At 44.2% G+C, this 12744-nt stretch overlaps 1 protein-coding gene across 1 annotated transcript; it reads right to left on the reverse strand.

Annotated features, from left to right (window-relative positions):
• Positions 1 to 8273: 8273 nt before the first annotated feature.
• Positions 8274 to 10826, reverse strand: LOC120694389. The gene has a single exon (XM_039977515.1). It carries the CDS (start codon positions 10725 to 10727, stop codon positions 8274 to 8276), a length of 2454 nt encoding a protein of 817 aa, XP_039833449.1. The 5' UTR covers positions 10728 to 10826.
• Positions 10827 to 12744: the final 1918 nt, after the last annotated feature.

Genomic DNA, 12744 nt, shown 5'->3' on the forward strand with positions numbered 1-12744 from the left:
ACAAGACTTTATGGCACGAACTCCTGCATTAATTGCACCAGGTTGGCCCATTTTGCACCGAGTTTCGTGCAGTAGCGAAATTATTCCCAATGCACACAAACGGAAAGAAACGCACCAAAACATGAGTTTAGGGTCCAATGGTGTGGATCAGGAGCGTTCGTTCCGAAAAATTCTAACCAGACATCATTGCACGAACTTTTGCATTAGTTGCACCAGTTTGGCGCGTTTTGCCGCAGGTTTCGTGTAGTAGCGAAACGGTTCAAAATGCACCCGAATGGAAAGAAATGCGCCAGAACATGAGTTTAGGGTCCAATGGTGTGGATCGGGAGCGTTCGTTCCGAAAATTCTAACAAGACATCGTGGCACGAACTTTTGCATTAATTGCACCAGTTTGGCGCGTTTTGCACCAAGTTTCGTGCATTAGCGAAACGGTTCCAAATGCACCAAATGGAAAGAAACGCAACATAACATGAGTTTATGGTCCAATGGTGTGGATCGGGAGCGTTCGTTCCAAAAATTCTAACAAGACATCATGGCACGAACTTTTGCATTAATTGCACCAGTTTGGCACGTTTTGCACCAAGTTTCGTGCATAAGCGAAACGGTTCCAAATGCACCAAAATGGAAAGAAACGCAACAAAACATTAGTTTAGGTTCCAATGGTGTGGATTGGGAGCGTTCGTTGCGAAAATTTCTAACAAGACATCGTGGCACAAACTTTTACATTAATTGCACCAGTTTGGCGCGTTTTGCATCAAGTTTGTGCAGTAGTTAATGGTCCCAAATGAACCCAAACTGAAAGAAACGCATGAAAACATGAGCTTAGGGTCCAATTGTGTCAATTGGGAGAATCCAATTTGAGAAATTCTGACAAGACTTTATGGCACGAACTCCTGCATTAATTGCACCAGGTTGGCCCATTTTGCACCGAGTTTCGTGCAGTAGCGAAATTATTCCCAATGCACACAAACGGAAAGAAACGCACCAAAACATGAGTTTAGGGTCCAATGGTGTGGATCAGGAGCGTTCGTTCCGAAAAATTCTAACCAGACATCATTGCACGAACTTTTGCATTAGTTGCACCAGTTTGGCGCGTTTTGCCGCAGGTTTCGTGTAGTAGCGAAACGGTTCAAAATGCACCCGAATGGAAAGAAATGCGCCAGAACATGAGTTTAGGGTCCAATGGTGTGGATCGGGAGCGTTCGTTCCGAAAATTCTAACAAGACATCGTGGCACGAACTTTTGCATTAATTGCACCAGTTTGGCGCGTTTTGCACCAAGTTTCGTGCATTAGCGAAACGGTTCCAAATGCACCAAAATGGAAAGAAACGCAACATAACATGAGTTTATGGTCCAATGGTGTGGATCGGGAGCGTTCGTTCCAAAAATTCTAACAAGACATCATGGCACGAACTTTTGCATTAATTGCACCAGTTTGGCACGTTTTGCACCAAGTTTCGTGCATAAGCGAAACGGTTCCAAATGCACCAAAATGGAAAGAAACGCAACAAAACATTAGTTTAGGTTCCAATGGTGTGGATTGGGAGCGTTCGTTGCGAAAATTTCTAACAAGACATCGTGGCACAAACTTTTACATTAATTGCACCAGTTTGGCGCGTTTTGCATCAAGTTTGTGCAGTAGTTAATGGTCCCAAATGAACCCAAACTGAAAGAAACGCATGAAAACATGAGCTTAGGGTCCAATTGTGTCAATTGGGAGCATCCATTTTGAGAAATTCTGACGAGACTTTATGGCACGAACTCTTGCATTAATTGCACCAGGTTGGCCCATTTTGCACCAAGTTTCGTGCAGTAGCGAAATAGTTCCAAATGCACAAAAACAGAAAGAAACGCACCAAAACATGAGTTTAGGGTCCAATGGTGTGGATCGGGAGCGTTCGTTCCGAAAAATTCTAACAAGACATCGTTGCACGAACTTTTGCATTAGTTGTACCAGTTTGGTGCGTTTTGCAGCAAGTTTCGTGCAGTAGCGAAACGGTTCAAAATGCACCCGAATGGAAAGAAATGCACCAGACCATGAGTTTAGGGTCCAATGGTGTGGATCGGGAGCGTTCATTCCGAAAATTCTAACAAGACATCGTGGCACGAACTTTTGCATTAATTGCACCAGTTTGGCGCGTTTTGCACCAAGTTTCGTGCATTAGCGAAATAGTTCCAAATGCGCACAAACGGAAAGAAACGCACCAAAACATGAGTTTAGGGTCCAACGGTGTGGATCGGGAGCGTTCGTTCCAAAAAATTCTAACAAGACATCGTTGCACGAACTTTTGCATTAGTTGCACCAGTTTGGCGCATTTTGCAGCAAGTTTCGTGCAGTAGCGAAACGGTTCAAAATGCACGCGAATGGAAAGAAATGCACCAGAACATGAGTTTAGGGTCCAATGGTGTGGATCGGGAGCGTTCGTTCCGAAAATTCTAACAAGACATCGTGGCACGAACTTTTGCATTAATTGCACCAGTTTGGCGCGTTTTGCACCAAGTTTCGTGCATAAGCGAAACGGTTCCAAATGCACCAAAATGGAAAGAAACGAAACAAAACATTAGTTTAGGTTCCAATGTTGTGGATTGGGAGCGTTCGTTGCGAAAATTTCTAACAAGACATCGTGGCACGAACTTTTGCATTAATTGCACCAGTTTGGCGCGTTTTGCATCAAGTTTGTGCAGTAGTTAATGGTCCCAAATGAACCCAAACTGAAAGAAACGCATGAAAACATGAGCTTAGGGTCCAATTGTGTCAATTGGGAGCATCCATTTTGAGAAATTCTGACGAGACTTTATGGCACGAACTCCTGCATTAATTGCACCAGGTTGGCCCATTTTGCACCGAGTTTCGTGCAGTAGCGAAATTGTTCCAAATGCACACAAACGGAAAGAAACGCACCGAAACATGAGTTTAGGGTCCAATGGTGTGGATCAGGAGCGTTCGTTCCGAAAAATTCTAACCAGACATCGTTGCACGAACTTTTGCATTAGTTGCACCAGTTTGGCGCGTTTTGCCGCAGGTTTCGTGTAGTAGCGAAACGGTTCAAAATGCACCCGAATGGAAAGAAATGCGCCAGAACATGAGTTTAGGGTCCAATGGTGTGGATCGGGAGCGTTCTTTCCGAAAATTCTAACAAGACATCGTGGCACGAACTTTTGCATTATTGCACCAGTTTGGCGCGTTTTGCACCAAGTTTCGTGCATTAGCGAAACGGTTCCAAATGCACCAAAATGGAAAGAAACGCAACAAAACATGAGTTTATGGTCCAATGGTGTGGATCGGGAGCGTTCGTTCCGAAAATTCTAACAAGACATCGTGGCACGAATTTTTGCATTAATTGCACCAGCTTGGCGCGTTTTGCACCAAGTTTCGTGCAGTAGTGAAACGGTTCCAAATGCACCCAAATGGAAAGAAACGCAACAAAACATGAGTTTAGGTTCCCATGGTGTGGATCGGGAGCGTTCGTAGCGAAAATTTCTAACAAGACATCGTGGCACGAACTTTTGCATTAATTGCACCAGTTTGGCGCGTTTTGCATCAAGTTTATGCAGTAGTATATGGTCCCAAATGAACCCAAACAGAAAGAAACACATGAAAACATGAGCTTAGGGTCCAATTTTGTGGATCGAGAGCGTCCATTTTGAGAAATTCTAATGAGACATTATGGCACGAACTCCTGCATTAATTGCACCAGGTTGGCCCATTTTGCACCGAGTTTCGTGCAGTAGCGAAATAGTTCCAAATGCACACAAATGGAAAGAAACGCACCAAAACATGAGTTTAGGGTCCAATGGTGTGGATCGGGAGCGTTCGTTCCGAAAAATTCTAACAAGACATCGTTGCACGAACTTTTGCATTAGTTGCACCAGTTTGGCGCGTTTTGCCGCAGGTTTCGTGTAGTAGCGAAACGGTTCAAAATGCACCCGAATGGAAAGAAATGCACCAGAACATGAGTTTAGGGTCCAACGGTGTGGATCGGGAGCGTTCGTTCCGAAAATTCTAACAAGACATCGTGGCACGAACTTTTGCATTAATTGCACCAGTTTGGCGCGTTTTGCACCAAGTTTCGTGCATTAGCGAAACAGTTCCAAATGCACCAAAATGGAAAGAAACGCAACAAAACGTTAGTTTAGGTTCCAATGGTGTGGATTGGGAGCGTTTGTTGCGAAAATTTCTAACAAAACATCGTGGCACGAACATTTGCATTAATTCAACCAGTTTGGCGCGTTTTGCATCAAGTTTGTGCAGTAGTATAATGGTCCCAAATGAACCCAAACGGAAAGAAACGCATGAAAACATGAGCTTAGGGTCCAATTTTGTGGATCGGGAGCGTCCATTTCGAGAAATCTGACGAGACATTATGGCACAAACTCTTGCATTAATTGCACCAGGTTGGCCCATTTTGCACCGAGTTTCGTGCAGTAGCGAAATAGTTCCAAATGCACACAAACGGAAAGAAACACACCAAAACATGAGTTTAGGGTCCAATGGTGTCGATCGGGAGCGTTCGTTCTGAAAAATTCTAACAAGACATCGTTGCACGAACTTTTGCATTAGTTGCACCAGTTTGGCGCATTTTGCAGCAAGTTTCGTGCAGTAGCGAAACGGTTCAAAATGGACCCGAATGGAAAGAAATGCACCAGAACATGAGTTTAGGGTCCAATGGTGTGGATCGGGAGCGTTCGTTCCGAAAATTCTAACAAGACATCGTGGCACGAATTTTTGCATTAATTGCACCAGTTTGGCGCGTTTTGCACCAAGTTTCGTGCAGTAGTGAAACGGTTCCAAATGCACCCAAATGGAAAGAAACGCAACAAAACATGAGTTTAGGTTCCCATGGTGTGGATCGGGAGCGTTCGTAGCGAAAATTTCTAACAAGACATCGTGACACGAACTTTTGCATTAATTGCACCAGTTTGGCGCGTTTTGCATCAAGTTTATGCAGTAGTATAATGGTCCCAAATGAACCCAAACAGAAAGAAACGCATGAAAACATGAGCTTAGGGTCCATTTTGTGGATCGGGAGCGTCCATTTCGAGAAATTCTAACGAGACATTATGGCACGAATTCCTGCATTAATTGCACCAGGTTGGCCCATTTTGCACCGAGTTTCGTGCAGTAGCGAAATAGTTCCAAATGCACACAAATGGAAAGAAACGCACCAAAACATGAGTTTAGGGTCCAATGGTGTGGATCGGGAGCGTTCGTTCCGAAAAATTCTAACAAGACATCGTTGCACAAACTTTTGCCTTAGTTGCACCAGTTTGGCGCGTTTTGCAGCAAGTTTCGAGCAGTAGCGAAACGGTCCAAAATGCAAACGAATGGAAAGAAACGCACCAGAACATGAGATTATGGTCCAATGGTGTGGATCGGGAGCATTCGTTCCGAAAATTCTAACAAGACATCGTGGCACGAACTTTTGCATTAATTGCACCAGTTTGGCGTGTTTTGTAGCAAGTTTAGTGCAGTAGCGAAACGGTTCCAAATGCACCCAAACGGAAACAAACGCATCAAAACATGAGTTTAGGGTCCAATGGTGTGGATCGGGAGCTTTCTGATGGAACCCGCTGGGGTTTGCTCCCGATCTTTCGATGAGAGTGGGGGATAACTCGATTTGAGGAGGATCGACGTTGTGCTGCCCGACTACAACACCACAAGGGCTGCGCTGCTGCCTTAAGCGACAGTTACACCGCCTCCAATTTGTGTTGTTCTTGCTGTGCCAAGAACAACCTTGAACCTGCAAGCAATTCGAAGAACAAGCAAGAACAAGTGGACAAGCAAATAGCACACAGACCTTGCCCAAAGGATAAATCTGATACACACGAAGTTGGGGTTCTGAATCAAGCAAATCGGGTGGTCTAATCGACACACGCGTTTACAAGGAAGTAGCAGCAGCTAAACTTACAACCAAACAAAACCCAGGTCTCAAATGGTGGCTGCTGGTGGTTTATATAGGTGGGGGAGCAGCCAAGAGGCGTGGGGGGGGTGTAAACCCTAACTTAAAATGGGCCCCTAGTGGGCTGAACTAGATACAAGGGCCTTCAGCCCAAGACTAGAAGACTGAACGTCATTTTGGCGATTCTGCTTAGCTCCTTTGGAATTTCATCTTGAGGTTGGATCCATCTGAAAGTAGACTTCAGGAGCTTTCCAACAAGTACTCATAGGCTTCAAACAATATTCGGAGCTAAGAGTTATGGCCTTCCGAAGTTGTCCCCTTCCTGGAGGTCCGAACTGGTATGGTCCGATCTGATCATCCACACTCGCTTTCTTGTCGTGTTTGCTCTCCCTCCAATCTGGTTCATGTCCCAAGTTCCTAAGAATAAGAAAAGCATCACAAGAATTTAGTAGTACCCCATTCATGGATGATGGTTTATGGACAGCGAGGAACGAGTTTACCTGATAATTTAGCTCTCGTGCACGAGCTCTTGTCATTGGTCCTTGCTGCATAGTAGGCATGGGTGTATCGTTGGGAGGGATGTCCTCATCATCCTCCCCTTCTTGCATTTGAGTCGTCCTCGACTCAAGTTCATCTTCCTCACCCAAATATGGTTTCAAATCTGCAATGTTAAATGTGGGGCTAACCCCAAAATCTGCAGGCAACTCAAGTTTGTATGCATTATCATTGATCTTAGCTACAACTTTAAAAGGGCCATCAGCTCTCGGAAGCAACTTTGACTTCCTCAAATCAGGAAACCGATCCTTTCTCAAGTGCAGCCAAACCAAATCACCTGGTTCAAAAGTGACATGCTTCTTTCCTCTGCTACCAGCAAGTTTATATTTAGCATTTATGGTTTCTATGTTCTCCTTTGTGGTCTCATGCATTTTCAACATCAACTCACCACGTTGTTTAGCATCAAAATTCAATCTCTCAGAAGTTGGTAGAGGCAGCAAATCAATAGGGGCTCGAGGCACAAAACCATAAACAATCTCAAAAGGGCTCTTTTTAGTAGTAGAATGTTGTGAACGGTTGTAAGCAAACTCAACATGAGGCAAACATTCTTCCCACATTTTTATGTTCTTTTTCAAAATAGCCCTAAGCATGGTAGATAAAGTTCTATTCACAACCTCAGTTTGTCCATCAGTTTGGGGATGACATGTAGTGGAAAATAGCAGCTTAGTACCTAATTTAGCCCACAAAGTTCTCCAAAAATGACTAAGAAATTTTGCATCACGATCTGAAACAATTGTGTTTGGCACACCATGCAAACGAACAATTTCACGAAAGAACAAATCAGCAACATGAGTAGCATCATCGGTCTTATGACATGGTATGAAATGTGCCATCTTAGAAAATCTATCCACAACCACAAAAACACTATCCCTCCCCTTCTTTGTTCTAGGCAGTCCTAAAACAAAGTCCATTGAAATATCCTCCCATGGTGCATTAGGAACAGGTAGAGGAACGTACAAGCCATGAGGATTAAGGCGTGACTTAGCTTTTTGGCATGTTGTGCAGCGAGCAACAAATCTCTCCACGTCCCTCCGCATCTTGGGCCAAAAGAAATGATTAGCAAGGATGTTTTCTGTCTTCTTCACACCAAAGTGTCCCATCAGCCCTCCTCCATGTGCTTCCTGTAGTAATAACAAACGCACGGAGCTAGCTGGAATGCATAGCTTGTTAGCTCTAAAAATAAACCCATCAGTTAGGACAAATTTGTTCCAGGTTTTCCCCTCCTTACAGTTCAGCAACACATCCTTAAAATCGTCATCATGAGCATATTGTGCTTTAATCGTTTCCAAACCGAAAATTTTGCAATCAAGTTGGGACAGCATAGTGTAACGCCTAGACAAAGCATCAGCAATGACATTCTCCTTCCCTTTCTTGTGTTTGATGACATAAGGGAAAGATTCAATGAATTCAACCCATTTAGCATGCCTACGATTTAGTTTTGCTTGACTTCGAATGTGTTTTAAGGACTCATGATCAGAATGTATAACAAACTCTTTGGGCCACAAATAGTGCTGCCAAGTTTCCAAAGTTCGAACTAAAGCAAGCAATTCCTTATCGTAAGTAGAATAGTTCAAGCTAGGTCCACTCAATTTCTCACTGAAATATGCTACAGGCTTACCATCTTGCAGCAGCACGCCACCCAACCCAATTCCACTAGCATCACATTCAAGTTCAAATGTTTTATTGAAATCTGGAAGTTGGAGCAAGGGTGCATGAGTTAACTTATCTTTGAGCACGCTGAAAGCATCCTGTTGAGCTGCAGCCCAAGTGAAGGTTGTACCCTTCTTAGTGAGTTCATGCAATGGGGCTGCAATGGTGCTAAAGTCCTTCACAAAGCGACTGATAAAATCCAGCAAGTCCTAGAAAGCTTCGCACTTGGGTGACCGTTGTGGGAACCGGCCAGCTGTGAATGGCTTCAACCTTGGCTTGATCGACTTGAATTCCCTGCGGTGTCACAACATAGCCAAGAAAAGAGACTCGATCTGTGCAAAAGGTGCACTTCTCAAGGTTACCAAACAAACGTGCATCACGGAGAGCATCCAAAACAGCACGCAAATGATCAAGATGGTCTTCTAGTGATTTGCTATAGATCAGAATGTCATCAAAATATACCACAACAAATCTGCCAATGAAAGCGCGTAAAACTTCATTCACTAATCTCATGAAAGTGCTGGGTGCATTAGTGAGACCAAAAGGCATGACTAACCACTCATATAGACCGAATTTAGTTTTAAATGCTGTTTTCCATTCATCTCCTAACTTCATGCGAATCTGGTGGTAACCACTACGCAAATCAATTTTCGAGAACACAATTGAGCCACTCAATTCATCAAGCATATCATCTAGCCTAGGGATAGGATGACGATATCTGATTGTTATGTTATTAATCGCTCGGCAATCTACACACATGCGCCAAGATCCATCTTTCTTAGGAACCAAAAGGACAGGAACAGCGCAGGGGCTCAGAGACTCACGCACGTAACCTTTGTCGAGCAATTCTTGCACTTGGCGCTGAATTTCTTTAGTTTCTTCAGGGTCGGTCCTGTATGGTGTACGATTGGGTAAGGAGGCCCCGGGAATAAGGTCAATCTGGTGCTCAATCCCACGAATTGGTGGCAGCCCCGGTGGCACCTCCTTTGGAAAAACATCCGCATACTCCTGCAAAAGGTTAGTGACAATAGGGGGCAAGGAAAGAGGTATGTCCTGAAGTGAAAACAAGGTTTGTTTGCAAATCAAGGCATAGCAAACAGCAGTGGTAGCATCAATCTCATCTAAATCAGATTTAGTAGCAATGAAACATGCCCCTTTCAGCTTGATCTCATTTCTGTTATCATGAATAGATTTGGCACTTCTCTTTTTGTGCTTCTCAAGTTCGTTGGCCACAATTTGATTTTCACTTTTAACCTGTTCCTGATTCTTCATTTTACTAGCTCTAGTAAGTTCATCTTTTAAAATTGCTTCAGGAGACATTGGATGCAACACAATCCTTTTATCATGGTATTGGAAGGAATACTGATTTGATCTACCATGATGCATAGAATCTTTATCAAATTGCCATGGCCTTCCTAGCAGAATACTACATGCTTGCATTGGCACAACATCACATTCAACAACATCTTTATAGGATCCGATGGCAAGATTAATTCGCACAAGTTTTGTTACCTTTGCCTTACCGGTGTTATTCAGCCATTGAATGCAATATGGATGCGGGTGTGGTTGGGTGGTAAGTGCAAGCTTCTCCACCATGTCGCTGCTGGCCAAGTTGTTGCAGCTACCTCCATCGATGATCACTCGACACGAACGCTCTTTGATGACACACTTTGTTTGGAATAATGTGTGCCGCTGATTTTGCTCCGCTTTTTCCATTTGTGCGCTCAGCACACGCTGCACAATTAGGCTCTCATAGCGGTCGGCTTCAGCTGCATTAATATGTTCTTCCGAGCAGCCCTCACTTCCTGCATGGTCAGCCGCAAGCAATGCAAGTATATCTTCTTCAAGTTCACTAGTAGATGAGTACTCACCATCATTTTTGACCACCAAAACACGCTTGCTTGGGCAGTCACGCATGACATGTCCAAATCCCTTGCAGCGGTGGCACTGAACATCTCTTGTTCTACCTGTGGATGCCACCGATGAAGTGGTTGCAGCAGGTTTTTGCGTTGTCTTTGCTGCTGAATTTGCAGGGTTGTCACGAGGCTTGTCGCTAGAAGGTGGGGCTGCTATTCGAGCTGACGATGAATAAGGTGCAGCAGCACGTCCAGTTGATGGAATGCTTGAGCGGGGCTGTGTGGAAAAATTCCTCCCTGCAGAAATGTTAGTCCTGGTACTTGCACGTCGTCCCTGCACTTCCCTTTCAGCTTTGCAAGCAAGATGGAACAAACGGGTTATGTTAGTGTACTCTTTATAAGCAAGGATGTCCTGAATTTCCCGGTTTAACCCGCCCAAAAATCTAGCCATAGCAGGTTCCACATCCTCCTCTAAATTGCAGCGTAGCATGCCCATTTGCAGCTCTTGATAGTATTCTTCTACACTTTTAGTACCTTGTTTTAACTGCTGCAGCTGGTTTAAAAGATCACGTGCATAGTAAGATGGAACAAATCTAGCCCTCATGATCCGTTTCAAAGCATCCCAAGTTTGTGGCATGTTATTAGGATTTTTCTTGCCATGTTCTATCCACCAAACGGAAGCAAAATCAGTGAATTCACTAGTTGCAGCCCTAACACATGCATTTTCAGGAAAATCATGACAAGTAAACTTTTGTTCAACAGCCATCTCCCAAGTAAGATAAGCATCCGGATCATATTTACCATCAAAAGAGGGTATCTTAAATTTTATCTTACTAAAAGCAATGTCATTGTTATGTACCTCATGTGGACGCTTGTCCACCCATACCTCGACGGTTACGACGTAGACGTCGCTGGGCTTGATCCTCAACTTCGGTGTCAGCAGCATAATCAGCACCTGAATTTTCTGCGCCGTCATCATTCTCTTGGCCACGTCCTCTATGCTGATCATTCATCTTCGCGTGGAGCTCATCAAAGCGCCTTAGAAGAGCAGCGAGACTCTTGTCCACGCGAGCAACCGTCGTCTCCAAACCTGCAAGCTTGGTGTTGTTGGAAATCTGTGCGGCCTCCATTTGCCCAATCTTCTCATTTATCACCTTGCAAATCATTATCAATTCCCAAGGTGTACTCCCTCACTTGCTTTTGAAAATGCTGTACGATGCCTTTGGTGCGAGGTGTAAGCAGGCCTCCACCATCCTCATCCTCACTCCCTGCACCTGCCATGGTTAGCTTGCAGCAAACAAAGTCACAAGAAGTTGCCTACCAACTAAAGGAAATAGGTGGTGGAACACTATATGTTCACTCACACTTGTCTATTCAAGTTCTTACATGTTCTTACCAAGCAAGGTAGGAGGTGTCGGCAGCCAGCAAGAACAACACAAATGGTTACACAAGCACAACCTCGTGATGTAGTAGATAATTTGTGGAGCTATAGGTGGCTGCAAACAAAACAAATCAAGGTACAGCTAGAACCACATTAGTCAAAGCAAGTTGAATAGACATTCATTGATGGTCCTATGCTAGGTCCTAGTGCCAAATCAAGCTAGAGACGTGAGCCTGAACACAAATGTTGTCACACACCAAGACAGCAAGGAATGCAAGAAAACAACAGCTCTATTCCCTTCACTTTTTTTTTCTCTTCTCTTCTCTTTCTTTTTTTTTGCTCTTTCTTTTTCAGGGGCTAAAACTCTTTTGAAATCCCAACAACCCAAACAAAGGGATTGCTGCACACAACTCCTTTGAAATCAGTTCCAACGTCTCAACTTTCAGACAGCAGGTCGCGAATCTCAAGTGGTATTGCGACGCGCTCAGAAGGAGTTAGGGGGCAAATTTTGATCTGTTGGAAAGAACACGAGATAAGCTTTCCAGATTATATTTAAACATTTGAATCGGACATGTAACACAAGATATAGGACTGTTTTCTTCTAGTGCTCAGATCTGGGAAGATGGATTCGTGGTGGCAGAAATGACAGCAGGAAATATGAATAGATTTGGTGGATTTCGTGGTGACTAAAACGTGACCAGAACTCAAAACTCTAAAGATTGAACCACTAAGAACCAGCAACTAGCCCAAACAATGCAACTGAAAACTCAACAAGCAAAGAACTAAGCAGAACAGCAAAAGCTCAAACTTGTTGTTGGGATTTTCCGATCTAGCCTATTTTTGTGTAGTTTTCTGGACTGTAGGTAAAGGGATGGGTAGAATCTCTCACCGAAAAAAAACCTTGCTCTGATACCACATGATGGAACCCGCTGGGGTTTGCTCCCGATCTTTCGATGAGAGTGGGGGATAACTCGATTTGAGGAGGATCGACGTTGTGCTGCCCGACTACAACACCACAAGGGCTGCGCTGCGCCTTAGCGACAGTTACACCGCCTCCAATTTGTGTTGTTCTTGCTGTGCCAAGAACAACCTTGAACCTGCAAGCAATTCGAAGAACAAGCAAGAACAAGTGGACAAGCAAATAGCACACAGACCTTGCCCAAAGGATAAATCTGATACACACGAAGTTGGGGTTCTGAATCAAGCAAATCGGGTGGTCTAATCGACACACGCGTTTACAAGGAAGTAGCAGTAGCTAAACTTACAACCAAACAAAACCCAGGTCTCAAATGGTGGCTGCTGGTGGTTTATATAGGTGGGGGAGCAGCCAAGAGGCGTGGGGGGGGTGTAAACCCTAACTTAAAATGGGCCCCTAGTGGGCTGAACTAGATACAAGGGCCTC

This window comes from Panicum virgatum, unplaced genomic scaffold (assembly GCF_016808335.1).
Source record: "Panicum virgatum strain AP13 unplaced genomic scaffold, P.virgatum_v5 scaffold_5415, whole genome shotgun sequence".
In the NCBI taxonomy this organism is placed as follows: Eukaryota; Viridiplantae; Streptophyta; class Magnoliopsida; order Poales; family Poaceae; genus Panicum; species Panicum virgatum.

Excerpts from the sequence above, each read along its gene's own strand:
- LOC120694389 (XM_039977515.1), bottom strand. The coding sequence starts at position 10,727 with ATGGCTGTTGAACAAAAGTTTACTTGTCATGATTTTCCTGAAAATGCA.